Source organism: Akebia trifoliata, chromosome 16, assembly GCF_017979445.1.
Source record: "Akebia trifoliata isolate Shusen 1 chromosome 16, ASM1797944v1, whole genome shotgun sequence".
Classification (NCBI taxonomy): Eukaryota; Viridiplantae; Streptophyta; class Magnoliopsida; order Ranunculales; family Lardizabalaceae; genus Akebia; species Akebia trifoliata.
In genome coordinates this window covers 828,306-852,314 of record NC_141390.1, presented here as the reverse complement: position 1 = coordinate 852,314, position 24,009 = coordinate 828,306, and the positions used below count along the sequence as shown (strand labels likewise).

The following is a 24,009-nucleotide window of genomic DNA, read 5'->3' as shown; positions in this document are numbered from 1 at the left end:
ACACCAACATAATTATCTCAACAAACAAATATAACTCATTTCTTAGATTAAGTATTAACTTCTCATTCAATTACCATTATAAATATTTTGTTGAACTCTATTTTTACTCAAAACATCTCTAAATAGAGAAACAACAGAATCCAAGGTATTGAACAATCTAATCCCACTATAATAATTATTCAAGTAATTACAATTATGAATCATATTCTACCAATTTTGTTTTATATATATAAAAAAAACACCATCATAATTATCTCAATAACTAAATATAACTTATTTCTTAGATCAATTAATTCAAACATATGAATTTTTTAACTTTGTTTTAACTTAGTATCTCTTTAAATAAAGAAACAAAAGAATCCAATGAATTGAGCTATCTAATCCCCCAGTCATACTTATTCAAGAAACTTGGATTATGGATCTTATTCTACCATTTTTTTTTTAATGCCAACATAATTATCTCAACAAACAAGTATAACCCGTTTCAAGGCTTAGAACCTTAACTCTAATAATACAAGATACATCACATTTTGGAGCTCATCAAAATCCAAATTGAATTGTGTCTTAAAGGAAAAAATAGGTGATGATGATCTAGGGGAGAGACGCCATTGATGGAGATGAGATTGAGTGATTTTGAAGAAGAATGAATGAATCCCTTTTGTTATTTTTAGGATTTGTTCAATCTAGTAGTGCCCCACCTTGGTGAAGAAGAAGAATGAATCCCTTTCCTGTTTTTTATGATTCAGTCAATATAATAGAGTCGCACCTTACTAAAAAAGAAGATGGATTCGAATTCACCTAATTCGATTAAACTTCAATCCAAAAAACGAGGAGAGAAGAGAAGAAGATAGGAGATGACTTATTTGTCTTGAGGTTCCACAAAAGAAAAAGAGATTAAAAAAAGGAGACGAAAAGGCGTCTTTTAACTTTTACTTAAGTTTTTAATTTTTTTTAATGAAAGATGACGTGGCTGCTGATTGATTAAGTGGGTGACGTGATAAGTCACATCAGAATTGTGAGAATGTGTCACCCCAGCATTACTCATAATTTATTTCTCCTCAATATATTAAATCCTTCATCTTCTGTACTATATTAATTCCTTGTTCTTCGATACTGACAAGGGTTTTTATCTGCTCTTTTGCTCCTTGTTTTTGTGTGTGTGGTTATTCTCGATTTCAAGAAAGAAAATGAGGATCGACGAAGAGGATCATGTCTTTGCCTCACCAAAACATCTCATCTTCGCATATTACATAACTGGTCATGGTTTCGGCCACGCCACTCGCGTTGTAGAGGTAAAAACATTAAATAAATAAAAAAAATCATTTTTTTTATACTCTTTTTTGTTTGTTTGTGATGTTTTGAGATTAATTGGGATTATTTTGGTGATTGATTGGTTTAGTTTTGAGCTTAAAACATAGATATGTGAGAACTCAATTTTTTGTTTTTTTGTTTTTTAAATGTTGTACTTGGTGTTAACTGGACGTGTTTGCAATGATTTTGGTGGATTTTTCTGGAAAATTGTATTTTTTTAAACTCTTAGTGTTATAGTGATGATGATTTTGAATTGAATGCCAATTATATTATTTTTAGCATATTTATTTGACAACTGTAAATTTGTGATTGTAATGCAAGAACTTCATTATATATATATATATATATGGGACATGTTCAGCACCAAACATTTGGGCAAAACATTTTTCAAAACATGGGTTAGAAGTTTTGGAATGGGCTGATTTTTGGTGAGGATAATCTTTACAGTGAGGAGATCATCATCACCAAAAATCAGCCCATTCCAAAACTTCTAACCCCATAAAAAATGATTTACAAAAAATGGATGGTCCACGATTTTTCAACTTGTAAACATGGGGCTAGAAGTTTTGGAATGGGCTGATTTTTGGTGAGGACGATCTCCTCACCGTAGAGATCATCCTCACCAAAAATCAGCCCATTCCAAAACTTCTAACCCATGTAGGACAAAAATGGTTGGCTAAAATGTTTGGTGCTGAACGGGACCTTATATATGTATATATATATATATATATATATATGGGAAATGTTCAACACCCTACACTTTATATATATATAGGGAAATGTTCAACACCCTATGCTTTACCCTACACTTTACCCTACGTGTTTTGTCCTACATGGGTTAGAAGTTTTGGAATGGGCTGATTTTTGGTGAGGATGATCACTATGGTTAGAAGATCCTCCTCACCAAAAATCAACCCATTTCGAAATTTCTAGCCCCATGTTTACAAGTTGAAAAATCATGGACCGTCCATTTTTTGTAAACCATTTTTGATGGGGTTAGAAGTTTTGGAATGGGCTGATTTTTGGTGAGGATGATCTCCTCACCATAGAGATCATCCTCACCAAAAATCAACCTATTCCAAAAGTTCTAACTCATGTAGGACAAAACATGTAGGGTAAAGCATAGGGTAAAGTGTAAGGTGCCGAACATGACCCATATATATATATGGGTTAGGATCCGTAGACACATAAAGCTACAACGTGTTTTGTCTTATACGGGCAAAAAGATTTCGAATGAGCTGATTTTTTGTGAGGATGATCTCTATGGTGAGGGGATAATCCTTGCAAAAAATCAGCCCATTCCAAAACTTCTAACCCCATCAAAAGTGGTTTACAAAAAATGGACAATTCAGAATTCTTCAACTTGTAAACTTGGGGCTAGAAGTTTCAGAATGGGCTGATTTTTGGTGAGGATGATCTCCTCGCCATAGAGATCATCCTAATAAAAAATCAGCCCATTCGGAACCTTTTTGCCCATATAAGACAAAACACGGTGTAGCTTTATGAGTAGTTTTATGTGTCTACGGATCCTAACCCTATCTATATATATGGATTAGGATCCGTGTACACATATCTACTCATATATCTACAACGTGTTTTGTCCTATGTGGGCTAAAAGTTTCTGATTAAGCTGATTTTTGGTGAGGATGATCTCTATGATGAGGAGATCATCCCACCAAAAATCAGCTAATCTAAAACTTCTAACCCCATATTTATGAGTTGAAGAATCGTGGACTGTCCATTTTTGTAAATCACTTTTGACGAGGTTTTAAAATTTTGGATTGAGCTGATTTTTGGTGAGGATGATCTCCTCATCATAGAGATCATCCTCACCAAAAATCAGCTCAATCCAAACTTTTAGCCACTAGGACAAAACATGTTGTAGATATATGAGTAGATATGTGTGTACAAGGAACCTGACCCTATATATATATATATATATTATATATATTTTGTTGATAGCTTTGCTATGTGAATGGTTCATATTTGAGTTTGTTGCATGTGCAGGTTGTTCGTCATCTCATTTTAGCTGGGCATGATGTTCATGTGGTTACGGGTGCTCCTGAATTTGTCTTTACTTCCGAAATACAATCTCCAAGACTCTTCATTCGCAAGGTCAATTGCAAGTTACTGGCAAGGAAGTTTATTATGATTATTATTATTATTACTGGGTTAAACTTGATAAGGAGTAGCACTTTCTTTAAATTTCTAACCATTGGCATTGACATTATTGGTGAAACTTTTGGCTTCATAGACGGCCTTTTCTCTGTTATAACACCAAATATAGAGGTGGTTTGGGTTGTATCAAGTCACTTACATCGGAAGAAAGCTAGAAATAACCGTTGTAGACATGAGACGTTTATCATAAAATCTCAGTACTACATTGTTTGGAGTCTCCACCATTCATTTTTGGAAATGGGTGTGAATGGGCACCCGAATTAATTTTTTAGGTAAATCATTTTTCATAGCCTTATAGTGAATCTCCTTCATGGAAAAGGGTATGGTCTACCTAAGATCAAGGTAAGAAGATTCAGTTAGAGGATGGGAAGGTGTTAGGTGATTACCTTTTTGATTTAGCCATTTTTTATGTTCGTTAAAGAAAAGAACAACAAAATGCATGAGATACATGAAGAGATGGGTGTGTGTGTACATGGTGGGAATGTACCTCTTTGAAAAATGATTTAATATTAGTGTAGACAAATACCATATGGAAAAGGATATCCCCTAGAGTCATCACCTTTTATATGAGTTGGAATGTTGGTTTATGATTTTAGAGAGATTCCATGGATGGAGCTTCCTTAGATCCATAACCTTGATGCATGTATACTTGGATAGAAACTTAGTATTTCAACCCTACCAAGAGAGTTATACATTTCTTCATAATGACCAAGCATGCGTGGTGTGTGTGCATAGTGTACATTATGATGCATGGGTTAATAAGGTTTTAACCGTCATCCTTTTAACCGAATCGCCTCAAGCATTCCATACCCAAGGTTGAGGACCAACCTACTCGGGATGGAGGATGATTCTCCATTACATCCGAAAGATTTTCTAAAAAGAAAAACAAAGACGGTTAGAAGAAGAAAATGCAAGTGCTTAAAATAAAACTAAATCCAAACCTACCTTGTCCCTTGATAGTCTTGAATTGTCTTGAGTAGAAGAACTTGTAAGTTGAAAGTTTAGGTGAAGAGTTGGAGGTAAGAGATGAGTGATGGTTTTTGTTTAGAAACTTGAAGGTTGAAAGAAAGTTGAGGGAGGGTTGAAGGAGTTGAGTAGTGATTTTGGTAGAGTTTAAGGTTGAGAGAGGGGGGCTTTAGAGTTTGAATTACTCATAGGAAATGAGACTATTTATAGAGTTTTTAGAGAATTTTTGGGGATAAAGTGGTCCAACCCTAAAAACAAAGAGAAATACCATGAGGTTTAGGTTGTTTCTTTTTTGGAATTTTCATTTTTATGAGGGTAAAGGTGGAATTTGTGAGATAAAATCCTAAAAGTATTTTTGGTCTTTGATTTTTTGGTAAATAGAGGCGAGCAAAGGTGTTCTTGGGAGGGTGAGTGAGAGGGTGACATGTGTAAAGATGGGGTGGTATGTGAAAAGTAGACCTTGGTTCATTTGTAAATAGCACACAAAGCAATGTCAATGATATAAATTTGAAATTAGGTCAATTAGAAGGTGGCATGAGTTTACTTTTGGAAAATGTGTAAGACTATGGACTTTGGGCTTCTTAGGTTATGACATGGATTATGAGCTTGAATTTAAAGGTTGGATACTAGCATGGTTTAGGCTTTAGGAGTGGGCTTGCTATTGGACTTGGGTATTGGGCTTAGAATGGGCTAGGTGCTAGACTTAGGTGTTGGACTTGGATAAGGGTTGACTTAGTCTAGAGGAATAGATTTGGACATTAAGATTGGGGGAGTGGGTTAGGAGTAGGTTTAAGTTAGGGAGTGGATTAGAGACAAGATTTGGGTATGCAACAATATAAAATGATGCATGTATGCATGAAGAAATATGCCAAGTGACAATTATTGTGGAACATGGGTTCGTTGATGGATCTTAGCCCTTTGATTGAAATCAACTTGAAATTTAGAAAATTTGGGCTTTTTAACAGGTTTGTGCAAATTGGGGTGTTTACACCTGTGAACTAATCTATTTGATTTCACATCATATATAAGTGATGGGTATCCCTAAATCAACCAAAGAAGAGAGGGGTTATGTCTTGAAAGTGAATTCAGCAATGGTGACAACTGTCAAAGTTTTGTGAAGAATATAAATAAAAATTTATAGTTTGAACTAGTATTTGTTAAGTATTCATTCTGTTGTAATAAATTATATTACGGATAACAGGTTTTGTTGGATTGTGGAGCTGTTCAAGCAGATGCTTTAACTGTGGATCGCCTTGCCTCGTTGGTGAAGGTATGCTCTAATACTGGAATAAGGGAGGGAAAAATGGTTTTGGTCTAATAATAATATGGCATTTTCCCAAATACAAATGTTAGTTTGACTTGCATAACTGTTGCGGCCATTGTTTTATTTGCTGATCATAATTGCCTTGTTAATTGTTACGCTTTTTTTTTTTTACTTAACCTGTCTCCTGGTCTTCTTTTCTGATATTGTTCCATGGATTTTTTTTGGGATGGTTAATCTAGTATTCCCAGACAGCTGTGGTGCCTCGGGATTCTATATTGGCTACAGAAGTAGAGTGGCTGAACTCCATCAAGGCCGACTTAGTGGTAATTGAATGCTTCTTTTTTTCTTAATTTATTGCATTATAATCTAACCAATGTCTGTCATTTTATCAAATCCATCATACATATATATTAATCACATACCTCATTTTCACCATCATCATCAAAGCCATATCCCAACTATTTGGGAAACGGACTACTTAATCCATTTTTATTGGGTTTGCATCTTGATTCCCTTTGGTTGATAATCTCATGTTTCAATTTGATGGTGCAAAGTTTTTGATGCATGTGTTAGCTTTTTTGTTGGAATTATCTTCCCACTCTACATGAATAGGTGTGTCCGCATTATTATAATGCTACATCTATTTGTACTTTTATGGAAACAGGTTTCAGATGTAGTTCCTGTTGCGTGCCGAGCAGCAGCAGATGCAGGAATTCGCTCTGTTTGTGTCACCAACTTCAGGTAACATGCTATCTCTTGTATTTAGTTGATTCACCTCTGCTATTTCTTTAGAACTTTTTGTCATTTGGTGCAACATCTGCTGTGTGACTGTTACATGTAATTATTCTGAGGGCTTTCTCTGTACGTCTTGGCTTATAGACATATTGATCTCAGATGTGTCTGCAAAGATGCATTTGGGACTTTGGGACCATGTCAATTTTTTTTCATTTTTCTTCACCATTTTCTTTGGTGAGGCTTTTTTTCCTTTTTAACTAACCTAGACATCTTCAATATCATGTGGCTTAATGTCTAAGGCTTAGCTTAATAACAGGTTTAAAAAAAAGGTTTTTTGTTGACTGGAAGGACATGTTTTTGTCGCCTCTGTTTTGAATACTTTAGTGATACTTTTCTCATCATAGTTTGTCTATTGGTTACAAGTTAGTCTCATTAGAAAACTTGAGAGCTTGTTGGAAAAGGAGAGAATAATTCTTATATGCAACTTCTTTCATAAGTATTGAAGTTGATTATTTGCAGTTCTAAATTCCTAAGTATGGCGAGGATAGTAAATGTACTGATTATCAGTCAGTCTTGAGGATTTTTGTAGTCTATTATTAGCTCTTCTATGCAACTAATTTCAGGCTTTATATCTTTTTGACTTTGAAATCTCAATGTATTTATCTTGATCATTATTTTCTAATGCTAACAATTTAATATCACTCATTCACTTTTGTTTGTATCCACAAATTACATCAAAAGCTGGGATATCATCAAAAGCTTGGATATCCTTGAAAGTCTCTTTTATTTATTTATTTATTTTCCTTTTGCAGTTGGGACTTCATCTATGCTGAGTATGTGATGGCTGCGGGATATCATCACCGTTCAATAGTTTGGCAGGTGACTAGTCATTTCCTATATCCGAATGAATTTGCACATATTTTAGGAAATTTGGCGTTTGGTTCCTTGGGAAGCTAGTTTGTTCACTGATGATAAAAATACTCTTTTTGTCTATCTTCAAGTGTTATTTCTATTCAATTCTTCTCTTCTATTTTATATGCATTGTGTGGATTTCATTTGGCTTACTCATCTGCAGGATTTTGTACTACATTGAAATCTCTTTGATCATTTATTTCTTGTATAAATCATTTATTTCTTTTGTTTTGTGTTTGATTTGGCCCTGCATATCTCTTCTGTGCCTAATTTTATTAATTTGCAAATATAATAGAGACATTTCATAGATGAAAGGTCAATGTGAGATCTTGCGAAAGCATAGTATGCTTAGTGATGAAGCTATCACTGATACTTTTAAGCTTAGGATTACAATGGTAATTATATTTATGATATCCGACAAGGACTAAATTGTAGGATCAGAGTATCTGCATGATGGACATACGTACAGCCTGATATTTGTTTTCCTTAGTAACAAGCACCAAAGAGCAAATATGAACTCCTTGTTTTATGATTTTTTTGGTACAAAAGAGGAAAAGACAGAGTCATGGTGTTTTATTTTTGTGAAAATAATGAGATCTGATTTATTCATGATGATGATTACATGACCCTATTAGGGTTTGTATTAGAAACTAATAACAAATTCTAACAGATTAGATAACCACAATCAATCCAAATCTCTAACTAATCTATCCTTTCCGATCTGTAAATGGCATGCCTTTTAGTAAGAGCTATCCTATTATATGTTACTTAGGAGTATCTATGTTATTCTCATCAAGGACATTCAGCTTTTTCTTTTATGTTTACCGTATGAAACATTGAAACATAAGCTATTATGATAGTTAAAATTATTTTTCTATCTCTATTGCAGATACAAAGTTATGACATTGATCTTGATTATGGACACTAATTCATGCATGCTAAACTTAGTTTTTTTAATATTTATTTTTATAACAGATAGCTGAAGATTATTCACATTGTGAATTCCTAATCCGTCTTCCAGGATATTGCCCAAGTATGTTAGTTCCTGCACATCCATATAATGGTTTCTTGGTGTTTACATATGTTTGGTGCATGAAATTTTTATGGTTGGATCTGAAAGTTGTCTTGACTTTGCAGTGCCTGCTTTTCGTGATGTTATTGATGTGCCCCTCGTTGTGAGGAGGTTGCATAAATCCAGAACTGAGGTGTGGATCATCCACATCTAGTAAATCTCTTCCATGGTTTGAATTATTGAATTATGTGGTGTCTTGTCTTGATTATGTCCGCTATGTGCAGATCAGGAAGGAGCTTGGAATTGGAGAAGATATTAAGCTAGTTATTTTCAATTTTGGTGGACAGGTGACATACTGATTCTCCTGTTTTGTTAGTCATGACTATTTTGTTGGAGTGCATCTATGTCAGTGTGATGCATAAGAATATGTTAGTTTTTCAGTTTTTCATAAGAATAAGTAAGCAGGTGCTGTGGTTGGCAATTCAGTTTTTCATCATTTGCGAGTTTAATTTATGAAGTTGTGGTACCATGCTCCTTAAGTAATGTAGTTGCACTTTTGTATTGAATTATTAATGGATGAAAAAAATTGATTTCCTTAAAGCTCACATCACCAAGGTTCTAAAAAATTGTCATTTGCACTTTTTTATTTTGGACGGTAATCGGGGCCTTAAACTGCCCCCCTGCAGCTAAAATTAAAAAAACCTTGATTTGGTTTTTAATTTTAGCTGCAGTGGGGCAGCTTAAACCCCCGATTACCGTAAAAAAAAGGTTCTAAATTATGTGGTAAATCAAATAGTTGCTTGCTGAAATTATTTTCAGCATCTTATCGGCATTATTTAAATATCGTATATAAATGCCAAAAAAATTATTTTATTTGTAATTTATTTACTTGTTAAAAATCATTAGTTATTATAAGTAATTAGGCCTATAATATATAATAGATGCATCCATTTATTGCTTTCTCCATAGGTATCGTCAATGATACATGTTTCCCTACATCCTAGCATGTAAGGCAATATCTCACTTTATTTTAATGTTTTTCTATAGAAAATAATTTCTAAAAGAGGTGCTAGTGTAGTACATTTTATATACACTTATTTATTAAGTTGATTAACATAATTGTAGTTGAAAACTCCGAGTCTCTCTTTTTCAAAGTTTATACAATTTTTTTTTTTAACCAAGCTTTTAAGGCCTCTTAGAGCACCAGATTAATCCTCAAGACCTCCGTTTCTTGAGGCATGATCGTGGCCATCTCACCAACCCTTGGGGGCTACAAAGTTTATATTAATATGGACATCATTACATGAAACAAATATTAGTATCTGTCATTTGTATTAATTATGTTTTTATGCTGTCCTTTATCACTTGCAGCCTGCAGGCTGGAAGTTAAAGGCAGAGTATCTACCTACAGGTTGGCTGTGCCTGGTATGCTTTGTCAGACCTAAGTTCTCAACTGTATTATCTTTTTTTGTAGACTAATTATAATAGTCATGGCATTGTGTTGCTGGAAATATACATATTGTTCATATGATGTAGGTCTGTGGCGCATCAGATAGTCAAGAGCTTCCTCCAAACTTCATAAGACTTGCAAAAGATGTGTACACACCTGATCTGATGGCAGCATCCGACTGCATGCTAGGTACTGTAATGAGATTGTTGTTAGGAGTTGAAACTTTTCTGAAGTGTTTTGATACTTAACCATGAAATTCATTTCAGGAAAAATTGGGTATGGCACAGTCAGTGAAGCTCTAGCATACAAGTTACCATTTGTCTTTGTACGCAGAGATTATTTCAATGAAGAGCCATTCTTAAGAAATATGCTTGAGGTACAATTTTTTGTGATATTTTATGTGCACTTGTTCTTCACTTCAATGATTTTGAAGTGTTTAAAATGCATCTGAGCCTTGACAAGGTAATATATATTTTGTTTAAACAGTTTTACCAAGGTGGTGTTGAGATGATTAGGAGGGATTTGCTCACTGGACACTGGACACCTTACCTTCAACGTGCAATTAGTCTGAAACCATGCTATGAGGGTGGCATTAATGGTGGTGAGGTATGCGTCGTCATCTTCTTTTTTTTATTCCTTTTTATGTAAATTTTGTAGTTTATTTTTGTGGTTATTCTGCACTTGTGGAGGAGTTGAGCATTCGTGTTTCATTTTATATAGACCCTCTTAGGTTTTCTATTGAAACTGTCACAATTGTTAACTAAGTACTTCTAGTGATAGCTTTCATCTTGATTGAAATAATTTTACAGAAAGTGAAGAAATAATCAATATAATGGGAATGAAACGAGGGATATAATTGTGATATACATTAAAAAAAATTCATTTGATGTGATATACGTTCATATCTTTTGTAACAAGAAATTTTGCTTTACAAAGGCCTTGTTTCATCCTGCTCTTCAGGTGTCTGCTCGCATACTACAGGATACGGCTATCGGAAAGAATTATGCTTCAGATAAGGTAAACACAGTGCCTATATCTTGTTTCATTTGCTCCATAGAAACAATTATCAAGATTATAGCATTGGTTTTCCTTCAAAAATTAACTTTACCCTATACTGTGTGCGTCTTTTAGTTGGTGATTTGAAATGTACATTGCAACTTTGTGGCTGTTAGAGACAAAGAATAATGTTCTATTTCATCCAGAATGTTATGATCTTTATCTACTTTGATCCATTGTGATGTGGAATTCTTCTTTTTATAATATGATATTACTTCTGGTAGTTACTGTTTATGGTAATCTAATTGCATGTGTAATACTCTTCAGACAAAATTGGATGGAGGAATAAGCAATTTTCACCCTACCCACCCTTTTATTTACTCTTTCTGAGCTTGATTCATTAGAAACTTACGGGACACACTGACTTCTTTTTACTTGGGCCAGACATTGTTTTATTATAAATATGTAAGCATTCAAATATTGAATAATTAATAAACAAGTCATTCAAAGTTGATATACTTTTTTAACCTACCGAAATGGTAAAGCTCTAGAAAATTCCAAACCAAGTAAATTCAAAGTTGTTTTTCAATTTCACAAAGACACAATAAAATGAGCTCATTTGTTTACTGATATGCTCCAAATGGGTTATTTCCTGTTGTTGAATACGTAACTAACTTATGTCCTTTTTTTTTTCTTTTTCTAAAATGCAGTTTATTAGTGGGGCAAGGAGATTGCGTGATGCCATAGTACTTGGGTATCAACTACAAAGGGCCCCTGGTAGAGATGCTGATATCCCAGAATGGTATGCCACTGCTGAAACAGAACTCAGTCTTCGAACTGCATTGCCGAGTGTTGAAATAAATGAGAAAAGCTCTCTTGCAAAGTCGTGAGTTTCGATTTCTTTTTTATTCCTAAAGAATCTGTAAGTTCATAAGCTTACGAATGTATGCACTTTTCTTGATATCTTCCTTCTGTTTTTCTTTTGCTAGATGTGTTGAAGACTTTGAGATTCTTCATGGAGATCTTCAAGGTCTTTCAGATACAATGGGTTTCCTAAACAGCTTGGCAAGACTAGACACTGAACATGATTTGGGAAAGAACGCTAAGAAGCGTAAACTGAGGGAACGTGTTGCTGCTGCTGGGCTCTTTACCTGGGAGGTCTGTCTTTGTCATGTGGTTCTGTTTGCAATTTTTATCCTACATTGGTTAATTTTCTCTTTATTTAACTGTGGGCAAGACTTGATTTAACTTTGAACTTACTTGATCGAGGAATTCTACATATAGTTAACACCCTATAAGATAATTTATAAACGTAGAATGTATACTTAGTGATTGATTGAAACTAGCTCTTACATTTAGTGCATGAAGCTCTAGCTATAATTGTAGTTCTCATTATTGGATATCATTTCTTGCAGGATGAAATCTTTGTAGCAAGAGCTCCTGGGAGGTTGGATGTAATGGGAGGGATTGCAGACTATTCGGGAAGCCTTGTTTTGCAGGTCTATTTCTCCTTTTGTTGGCTTCTTTATATGCTATCGTTCTCAGAACTTTGTTATTATCTACAAATGAATTTTTTTCCCGAGTTGCTAACGGAAAAGAAATTTGCTTCTATTTCTTTCTTATCAATATAAGAATAAATGTTATATTAGACAGTACTAGCAGTACAAAGCATAGATATCAAAAACCTCAATAGAAAATGTGGAAATCCCTGACTACAAATAGAGGGAAGCTAAACCCTGACTAATGATGTTACTTCGATTTGAAATTTTTTCATGTCATTTTATTTTAGAAAAAATAGTTCTTTTGGTAATTTTATTGCTAACGTAACTTTTCATGCAGATGCCTATTAGAGAAGCCTGTCATGTTGCTGTTCAGAGGACTCATCCAAGCAAGCAAAAGCTATGGAAACATGCCCAGGCTCGGCAACCAGCAGAAGGAAATGAATCCATCCCTGTACTGCAAATTGTACGTCATCAGCCTGGTTAAATCAATTCTCTGTTTATGTGATATATTGAGATTTTCTATTAATGATTTTTAATCTAGTAAAATAGGTCGTTTTCATTCTCTGAAGAATGTCACTTTGAGTAAGTCATCACTAATCTATAATGTAATTGAACTATGGACAAGTGCATCCTTTGCACATATTTATCAACAATGTTCAAACCAGTGCAAAACCATGGAAGTAGTTGATTTCATCTTTTCTTGTTTTCACGACTTGCCTTTTCAGGTATCATATGGATCAGAATTGAGTAATCGTGGACCAACCTTTGACATGGACTTGACTGATTTCATGGATGGTGATCAGCCAATGTCATATGAAAAGGCAAACAGATACTTTGCACAAGATCCATCCCAGAAGTAGGTCATTCTTCATTTTATTTGGTTGTAATTTTGTGTTCAACTGCTTATTATTAACATGTATTCCATTTTAGGTGGGCAGCATATGTTGCAGGAACGATTCTTGTTTTAATGACCGAATTGGGTGTGCGCTTCAACGACAGTATCAGCTTACTGGTAATTCACCTCTTGTATATCCAGAATTTGATGTTATTTTCATTTTTTGAACTTCTTATTCCTTTTTTTTATTCAGTTTATTCTCTACCCTATTCAAGTAATTATGGCACCGTATTAACCTGAGTCGGCAATACAAATATATATTTATATGTGGTCGGGATCCATTGACTCCTAAGAATGACTCATGAAAAAAACACATGATCCCAACCCTTCAAACACAAAATCCAATGGTTGAGATTTATGAGTATTTTCATAGCACAAATCTCGGAGATACTTACCCCAAGGATTAGTCTCAACCATTGGATTTTGTGTTTAAAGGGTTGGGATTATGTGTTTTTTTCATGACTCATTTTTAGGAGTCAAGGGATCCTGAACCATATATATATATAAAACTTAGATCTAGCCATTTCTTACAGTAATAAGAATAATAATGAAAAATGTGATGAGATCTATTATGATATGTAAAAATTTCTACTGGAAATTGTAGAATTCATGAACTATGAATGTTGTTAAATCAATGTTTTGCAATAAGAAAATAAAAAAAGGGATGTGTCAACAAGAGTCTATGGCATTGCACCTTAATAAAAGGGAATATTTAGGTCATTGAAACAAATAGAAACATTCATCAAATGCAATATTTCTGATAATCAATATTGTTCAAAAATATATGGTAGGTTATAAAATAAAATGAATCCTGCAACTATTTATGTTAAATATATCATGCTTTTTCAGTTTGATATGTACCATTAGACATCAATCTTCTGGAATACTATTACTTCTCTTGCACTGAGCAAATAAGTAAGATGTGATATTGGCATTGCATGTTATATAGTTGGTAGTGATTATTAAATGTTAACTCCCTTGTAGGCGGCATCCCACTTACTAAATGACAAGTTCTTTATGTATTTTCTGAAATTGTTTGAGTTTTAACAAGTGTCAAGCTTGAGTTTTAGTGGGAATGTGTGTGTGGATAGTTGTAAAGATTTAATCAAACAATAAATAAAAAGGTGGTGCAGAGGTTCTGCCTATTATGTTAGAGGAAACAGAACAACAAAAGTATACCCTTGCCCTTTGTTTTCACATATTAAGTGCCCACCTAAAGTCTTTGAAAAAGACACCAAAGTTGGCACCCAAAAAAATAATAATAATAAATAATGAAAACAGAAAGCCTAAGATGTTAATTCTGTTCACTTTTACCATGTTCCTTCCCTTAAATTTCAGTTTTTTCCCTCTTTCAACCAAATGCCCCAAGGAACGGATAAGGGTGTCCAACTCCATAACATGCTTTCTCTAGAGATAGTACGGAACTCGGAAAGCACCAAACAGTATGAAATAGATCTATGGAATCTACCCAAATTACCCATACGAATATGAGCTGTCCATTTAGTAGGCTAGTTTCACTTTGAAGAAAAAGTATTCTTATGGTATTTCTCTCCTAATGCAGTTGTTTAGATCTCTAGTCTAGAATAGAGAATTGCATTGGTGATTGCTTTACATTTGATTTGTTTCTTGTTGGGTTTATTTGTCTTAAATTTGGTTCCTTAGATTACAGTACTCACTGGTTTCCATAATAGATTTATGATTATAAGTATGAACTTTCAGGTTTCTTCTGCGGTTCCAGAAGGCAAAGGCGTATCTTCTTCTGCAGCGGTGGAGGTTGCTAGCATGTCGGCCATTGCTGCTGCGCATGGTTGCTATATTTTTCTACTTTTAGCCTGAAACTTGGTTGTCTTCAATACTATATTTCATTGCATATCATATTTTTCATAGAATAGTCTTTTATTGTTATTCCAGATAGAGTCTTGGGTTCTTACAATTAATATTTGCTAGTATAGGTCCACGTGAACTATGGAATTTAGTTTAGTCAATTGAAGGACTTGTGTAAATGTAATTGATATGTTAATAATATGAAAATTATGTCTCTTGACAAATTTTGTTAGTTGAAGACACAATATTATGTCTCTTAAGTGCACAAATTCAAATAATTGCACACCGATAGAGGTTATCCACCCAAGTTCTTAAATAACTCATTGAAGGGTCCTAAACCCAAAATGGAGCATTTTACTTCTCAGATTCTACTTGAAGACATTGTATTTGCATATCAATGATTGCCTAATTTTTGGATGACATATGGTATTTACATTTTACTGGTGCCCAGATTCTCCATATACATATGGTATTTTCTTGCACATGTCCATGCTGAAAGCTTGATTTTGTCTTTATTTCTATATGCCATATTTCTCACGGGATGTGGTAAACTTAAAAGTGCGTGCAAGTGTATCAAAAGTATTTTTGGAAACTACCATGTAATCTGTAATTATTTGACAAAGTTTAACAACTAATCCCATATTCTATTTTCTACTGATTTTAAATTACAACGTAAGAGCATTTCCACTTCTGACAAAATAACTGAGTTGGCAGTTTCTTCTAATCTGCAGGGTTGAAGATCACCCCAAGGGATCTTGCTTTGCTCTGTCAAAAGGCATGGTTATATGCTCAATTCGTTGCTGAATAGTATTTCTCTGTTTCGTAGAGTAACTTTTAAAGTCATGCTTGTGTTTGTCTCATCTTACTGTTGGCAAATATTTGACAGGTGGAGAATCACATTGTTGGAGCTCCATGTGGTGTGATGGACCAGATGACATCAGCATGTGGTGAAGCCAACAAACTTCTTGCTATGATTTGCCAGGTATAAAGCATCTGCTAGTGAGTTGAAGTCGATTCCAGACATTGAAGTCTTGTAACATTACTAACATAGAATTGTATTTACATTCCTTGAAGCCGGCTGAAGTAATAGGACTGGTGAACATCCCTACGCATCTTAGGTTTTGGGGTATTGACTCTGGAATTCGACATAGGTATGCGCTCTATTTTTTGTTTTTTGTTTTTTTTGTTGGACAAGCTGGACTTGAACCACAACCTCAACGTTTAATGCAACATTCCATAAGAGTGAAGTGCTTAATGTCTCAGTCCCACTTCTATTCATTCTAAACCTCTTATTCTTTTTTCCTTGTCAAACTATCATTATTCACTTTAGCTCATGGTTTCTCCTCAAAACTACTTTATTTCTCTATCTGCTATCTTATTTCAATTGTTATCTAGAATGTTAATATAAAAGTATTTATGCAAAAGAAGCTCAAAACAAGTCTTCTTCCGTCTCACGTCTTCATTGATGAAATTTAAAATTATCCTTGTAGATCATCTAAATCTATGTTCCATGAGAAATTATTATCAGCTTATTCCTGTTAAATTTTCATGATTGGCAAAGCTCTCATAAACCATCAAACTAGATTTTTTTTTTTTTATTATAGATTTTCTTTGAAAAGTCATATTGATGAATGGACCACGTTTTTTCCCTCCTTAATTTGCATCAATTGCAGTGTTGGTGGTGCAGACTATGGATCTGTGCGAATAGGTACCTTCATGGGTCGGAAGATGATAAAGTCTATGGCATCTGCAATTTTACCCTGTTCGTTGTCAATTGCTAATCCTCTCCCGCAAGTGAGTGGAATAAATTCTGATGAATTTGAAGAGGAAGGCACTGAACTCCTTGAAGCTGAAGCTTCACTAGATTACCTATGCAACCTCTCGCCACACAGGTAAGGTCCTTTTATTGATATACTTTCCTTTAGTAATCAGGTAATTAATACCTATGTTTGGTGGCGGGTCACATGTGACCCGTCTAGGGTTTATGAGTTGGGATGCCACCTTCCTTTCTGACATTTCACATATTTATTGATTGGCTAACACATCCATTCTACAATATTATTTCATTTCGATGTTGGACATTTTGAAATGGCTTAATTTTTATTTATTTTTGTCTTACCTAACACAGATATGAAGCTGCTTATGCAAAGGGGCTTCCAGAAACCATGCTTGGTGAGACATTCTCGAAGCAGTACCTTGATCACAATGATTCAGTGACAGTAATTGATCACAAGCGCAACTATGCAGTAAGAGCATCTGCTAGACATCCTATCTATGAAAACTTCCGTGTCAAGGTTAGTCAATCAATCTGATGGGGGTGGGCTATGTGTTAGAAAGAAAGATTCACTTGACCAAAGAAAATTGTGTCAAATAGAAATTCTATAAATAGGAAAACGTAATTTAAAATGGGAAATTGCCCATTAAATTCCATAATTGTTAAGGAATGGTACTCAAGAGGAGCGTGAAAACAACTAAGAATTGAAACCCTATAGAAAAGAATAGAATTGCTGCAACTTGTACTAGCTTGTCTCCATGACGAGTGTGTAGCCCATCTTTTTATATAGTGTTAATGTCTTCTTGTTCTCTGTAATAAACTGATCAGAACTTGCCACTGTGCTTTACTTGATGAACAGGCCTTTAAAGCACTGCTAACATCTGAGTCCTCAAATGATCAACTTTCAGCTCTTGGAGAACTCATGTATCAGGTACTTACCGTTTTTAAGTGCTTTTGGCTATTGCTCCCAAAATTTGTTTTCAAGATGCATCTTTTTTTTCTTTTTTTCGGCTAATAAAACAATGTAATATATCAACAGAAGAACTGATGCAAAATTTTAACGGACTCACCCCTAAATTTCAAGATGTATATATATGTATGACTTTTACAGTAGAGAAAAAAAAAATCCTTCTCATTACGTGCATACCCTTTTATCACAGTGCCATTATAGTTATAGTGCTTGTGGACTTGGCTCGGATGGAACAGACAGGCTAGTAAAATTGGTGCAAGAAGTGCAACACAGTAAATTATCTAAATCCGAAAATGGGACGTTGTTTGGGGCAAAAATTACTGGGGGAGGCTCCGGCGGAACAGTTTGTGTGGTTGGAAGGAACTGTCTACGAAGCAGTGAACAAATTTTAGAGGTAATTTGCGTAGAACCTTGGCCATAAATGAACAAAAAGCATAAAATAGGAAATAATTTATTCATTTCAATTGATCTAAATTATGTTTACTCAATTTAAATAGCTTATAAAACACTTCTAATATGTGATTCCTTTATTTCTCCTATTATTTACTTTTTTCCTGTTAACTTTTTTTGAATCTTCAGATTCAGGAGAGATACAAAGATGCAACTGGATATTTGCCGTTTGTTTTCGAGGGCTCGTCTCCTGGTGCTGGAATGTTCGGATATCTGAAAATTCGACGCCGGTTCCCTCCCAACTAATTTCGTTTTTTCCCTCCCAACCAAAGTTAGTATAGGACTACAGGTATTTCATTGATGGAAGTAATTTATGAAATTTGATTGCATTATAACTATTGTTTCTATGTAGTTAGGTAAATACTATTACTACATCCCAAAAAAAAAAAAAAATTAGTAAGGAAAATCCCATCTTAATTGGGGTTTTTGGGGTTGGCTTTTGCCCTTTTAATTAAATAAATATTTTTATTATTCTTATTTAAGGAGCTATAATGTTGATCGTAGAACTCTCCATAATATCCGTACTTGTAAAAATACTCATACCCACAGGAGAACTGATATTGCCACATCAATGTACTTCATGCTGATGATGAGTGACAAGTTAAGAATTTTTTTTTTTGGGTACTTTTTGGGAGGTCAAAAATTGGGATATTTTTATATCAGAAGAATGAGGGTGTGTGCTGTGTGTCTCTCCTAACTCTTTTAATTGGATGTGAATATAGTGGTTTTTTATCAAACCATGGAAATGCATGCATTATGCAGTTTTGCAATCCTTGACGGAGCATTTACTATTATAATTAGAGACGCAAATCCACATTATTTAATTTTTTTAAAAATACCTTTGTATTATTTTCTGTCGGTATTAATAATTGAGGAAAATATGTTATTGCACTTTAGTTGGGCAAGCAAAATATGGGATTGACCTCAATTATTATCAGTTATATCAAATCTGCTAAACATAAAGGAAGTATGGAAGGGAGAATTTGGGTGATCTCATCATGGATCCCAATATTTTCTTCATAAATATTTCACCTTTGTGGTATGTAGACCCTTTTCAAAAATATTTCAAGTAAATGGCTACACTTAAAAGAAAAGAATCTTGTAAATAACATTTCTAATCTTCCAGACCTAGAGAAAAGCCATAAAACTATCCCCAAGGGGAAGGTAATAAAAGAAAATTAAAAGAGAAATAAAGCAAATTTGATTAATAGCAAATAGATCTTCACCACATACTCAAAATTCATAATTAAGGAATAGGATTTGCAAATTGTGATTTATTTGAATTATTCATGATGCATTGTCTTTCATGGAAAAGAAAAGAAAAAAAAAGTTCAGTAAGTAGTGTACAAGTAGGTCCTTGTACATGGTGAGATCAACATAAAATGGACCATTACCTTGATAAATGGGCTATTAACACCACAATGCAAAACCTTCAGCTCCACCTATAGCCATCACCAAAGGAAGATTCTCCATTTAATAACTTGCTCGAACACCTGCCTGACTTACCCTTCTCAGAATGAGTCCTCATTACACTTCTCTCCATTCCCTCTTTTCATCTCTCCCAAACCAACAATCTTCTTGAAGATGATGAGCATGGAAGCAGGAATTAGAGTTATGGGTTCAAAATTCGGGATGATGACCTACTTTGAACCAGAAGGGAAAGTTGTTCCTGTTACTGTTGTCGGGTTCAGAGAAGAATACATTGTGACTCAGATCAAGAACAGGTCCACTGATGGCTACAATGCTGTACAGGTCAGGTATCGTAGGGTTAGGGACAAGAAGCTCACCAAGCCCAAGATTGGGCATCTCAATAAGATCTCCGCAATTCCAATGAGACATCTCCAGGAGTTTTGTCTTACTTCCGTTGATGGGTTTGAGCCGAATCAGCACCTTCTAATTGAAGAAATTTTCAAAGAATGTGATATTGTGGATGTATCCGGGACTACCATTGGCAAGGGCTTCCAAGGTCTGTTTTTCGTTTATTTTTATCTTTTTGGTTTTTTGATTTCTATAAGATTTAGTACGAAATTTGGATTTAGTTGGCATTAGCTTGAATTTTATACTAATAATGGTGCATTTTTTTCTTCTCAATTTGAATGAAAATTTGGCATTATAGCTTGAATTTTATGCTAATAGTGGTGCATTTTTTTTTACTTCTATACCAATGAAAACCCATAATTTTTTTTCCACCTAAATTCATAAATTTCCACAATCAATGTATTTAGGGATAAGTATGTGTTTTCAATGGTTGGTTGTTCCTAGACTGTATTCTGCCATTCCCACAAAGGAAATTTGTTTAACTAATGCATGTTCATTAGTGGACAAGGGACTCAAGAATTTGGTGAAGTGTATGGTTTGTGTGTGTGATGCTTTGCTAGAGGAGTGACGTGGTGCGTGCGTGCACTAAGTGAGAACAGCAGGTTATTCGAAGGGAATGACTATTCTTTCAAAAAAGTGCTAATTAGTATTGTGGGTTTTTTGGTTCTATTGGTGTAGGTGTAGCTAGAGATTTTTTTTTTTTTTGGGGGGGGGGGAGATCTTTTTAGAGGGAACTCGGTTTGTAATTAGTTAGGTTTTTTGTTAATGTTAAGCACTAATATCTTTACTCATAAAAAAAAAAAAAGAGAAAGCAGAAGGTCCGAAGTGAGATAGTGGGGAGAACATGGAGATGACACCTTGTTTGGGAGAATGAGTTCAAGAATCCTTGAGAAGAGTTCTAGCACAAGGACTAATCTCATTCAGTCTTACTTCATGGTGTCATTAACCTATCTGTGTATCATGGGTTTCCGGTCTTTGTGGTGTGGATAATGAGCCTTATTTGTGTTGTATATCCCTCCTTTCTCAAGGGAATGTTTGCCCTTTTACACAAGCTCTAAACTCCTTTACTTGGAGAGGGGGTGAGGTGAGTATTAATGGGTCGCTGGTTCAGCAATCACTATTGAATATGAAGACCTTATCCTCAATAAAATAAAAAATAGTTCTTCACTTTATTAGCGCTAATTTCGTTCTCGACAATTCCATTGTCCTTAGCCACATTGTTGAGTCTTCTTTGAATATCTCTATTTTAAGAAACCTTTAGCTTACAAGGTATTCCCACTGGATACATTTTTTATGACCGATTCACAGTGGGTACATTAGATCTATCGATGTCAGATTTAACAATTTGATGGTGAAATTCTTAGTTATCTGCAAATAATTAAGTTAGCAAAGCTTCAGTAGAAACATTGTACCTTCTGACTGAATGTGAATTTTTCACATTCAATTTGACCAGGATTGTAATCTGGATTGGAATCGTGTGTTACAAGTTCACGGACAGCTTGCATTGATGTGGACCAGAGAACACTAGCATCATATTTCCAACTTTTCTTGGGACGACTTTTGTTGAACTGTAATAGGATGGATTGACCTTATTGTTTCATGGACCTTTTTCCTATAGGTGGAATCAAAAGGCACAATTTTCGGTGGGGCTGATGAGTCACGGTTCCAAGAGTTGCAGAGCGTTGGGATTGGTGCTGGAACAACACCAGGACGTGTACAAAGGGAAGAAGATGCCTGGGAGGATGTGCAGAACTAAAACCAAGATTCAAAAGTTAAAGATTGTCAAGATTGACAATGACCTTGGGATTGTTATGATCTACGACGTAGTTCCTGGTAAGCCTGGAAATCTTCTGCATATTACACCTGCAAAGATTGTAGGGAAAAACATTCCGAAGAACTAACTTCAGCTGGCAATGTATGTATTTTGTATAATTGAAGCTTTTTTCCATCTTATTTTCTTTGATATGGTAGCAATCTTGAGCTTCTTGGTTATATCTTCGCCAATTGATCCACTAATAATTAGGGAATGAGGAGATGTTTTGCACATGATGCTGTGTCCATTTCAGAAAATTATTTCTTGAGCAGCCTAGGAACTTGTCCCTGCTGAAAGATTCATAGGTCGCAACCCTTGGCTTTGATTCAGGCCCTTCTAGCTCTTCCATGACCTAGGGTTCAAATCCCGTTGAACCCATCTTCACCCCCATTAATAACTAATACCTTGCTTGCTTAGCGGGAATAAAAAAATGAAACCAGTGGTCATCTTACGAAAATCATTCATGTGCACTTGCTTCCATTCCTTGTAAAAATATAAAGAAAGGAACAAAAATGATAAAAAGGAATCAAAAGAATCACAATCACAAATACCAAATAAATATATGAACATATAAGGGTTGAGTTCTGAGACCGCATTCTACTATCTGTTTCATAAGGTAAGGGACAATAAGCAACACTGGCAATCCACATTAATACGAGTGAATCAGAATAACTGACCCTAGAATTTTGGTACAAGGCTTTGATGATGCTGAGCACATGACAATATTGCAGCCATTACATTACTATTGAATTAAATAGTCTAAGCTACACAATTTTTAATTTTTTTTAATTTTTTTTAATTTTGATATATGTCTAAATTAGACAATTGGCGAAGATATTGATAATGGTATTACTCGACTGTGAACTAATTAGTGAGAAAGCAAGTACGAAGAAGAGATAGTTACCTCGAATCCCAGTCCACGTATCAGTTTGGGTCATTTTTGTTTCCCCAACCATATGTGTGGGCCTGTAACTTTTCACAAGAATCCCGGAAGTTCTCTTTTCAGTATGACCGAAAAAGCATTAAGCAATAAGGCAAATAATAATAATTCTCCCGCGCTATACTGAATCGAGAGTTGAGATAATTGTCTTCGACAACTTGTATAATTTTTTTTTTCCTGAGAAGGAAATGCATAAATGAACTAACCTGAAAGAATCTTTTAAATTGGTAAAAAAAAAAAAAAAAAAATCCTTGACAAAATGTTCCAACAAATTTTAAAATTGGTTTATATTTTTTCCTTTCATCTCTATTATTGTAGAGGAACCATGAACCATTAACCATCCTTCTCGTTATAAGATAGACGAACAAACTTGAGCAACCATGATACGCTAAGCCTTATTTTGTAAGCTAAGAATGACGCATGACATGGACTCAAAGGGGAAAAATGGCGAGCGGTCTAACCTCCATCAAACACTTTTGGGGTTGGAAGCATTTGACTGGGCAATGGATAGATTTAAAAGGATGCTATTTATTTTCCCTCAATTATGGTTCATGGATTCTTCTAACTAAGCAGTGTACATGTTTCGGATTTGAACTAAATCTAATGTTCCTGTTGTGTGTAGAATTGTGTCTCCTTAGTACATGTATCAGGATTGCCAGACATGTTGCCTTGTTCTTTTTGTGCGAATTTTTTGCGTTTCAGTTACGAATTTGGCACCAGCTTTAAGTGTTTCGAACACATAAACCAGTAGGGGTAGCTTCATTTAGCATTTTAGGATTGGCAGTCATCAGGTGATTCTAGAGTCAAATTGGTTCTGAACACATTCATACATTATTCCATTGTGATAAAATGCAAGGAAATTCGTGACTATGCTACTTTCAACAAATTCAAATGTGATACCTTGTATAAATTTAGATTTGTGGGCATTACCCCTGTAAAACAAGTGTATAATCAATATTTTTTAATAATGAAGCAAATTTATTACTTCTCATTTTTTTTAAATTCATAAATGACCTTACTGTATGTCTTTCAGTCCTTGTAATAAACAGCTCCGTCACATGTACATACCAAATTTTATTTGTCTTCCTTTGCATATTATCTATGGTTTAAAGTTCCGCCTTTATTTAATAGCTTCTTTTGACTTATAGATTGTTCAATTGTTTGTTAATGTAGTCATCGTTTGGCTTTGTGGACTACCA

The 24,009-nt window shown here is 34.6% G+C and overlaps 1 protein-coding gene across 1 annotated transcript; it reads left to right on the top strand.

Annotated features, from left to right (window-relative positions):
* The first annotated feature begins 1,044 nt into the window (after positions 1 to 1,044).
* Positions 1,045 to 22,297, top strand: LOC147382148 (L-arabinokinase-like). Its single transcript, XM_086428055.1, is given in 30 exon segments — positions 1,045 to 1,292; positions 3,319 to 3,426; positions 5,657 to 5,725; positions 5,959 to 6,042; positions 6,384 to 6,460; positions 7,267 to 7,333; positions 8,342 to 8,399; positions 8,504 to 8,571; positions 8,663 to 8,725; positions 9,750 to 9,803; positions 9,915 to 10,017; positions 10,095 to 10,204; positions 10,315 to 10,434; positions 10,789 to 10,845; positions 11,535 to 11,710; positions 11,814 to 11,982; positions 12,240 to 12,323; positions 12,664 to 12,789; positions 13,052 to 13,182; positions 13,257 to 13,338; positions 14,941 to 15,028; positions 15,777 to 15,820; positions 15,932 to 16,027; positions 16,120 to 16,196; positions 16,719 to 16,937; positions 17,174 to 17,339; positions 17,679 to 17,750; positions 19,992 to 20,205; positions 21,676 to 21,699; positions 21,702 to 22,297. Coding segments are annotated over 30 exon segments (3,168 nt in total). The 5' UTR covers positions 1,045 to 1,187; the 3' UTR covers positions 21,959 to 22,297.
* Positions 22,298 to 24,009: the final 1,712 nt, after the last annotated feature.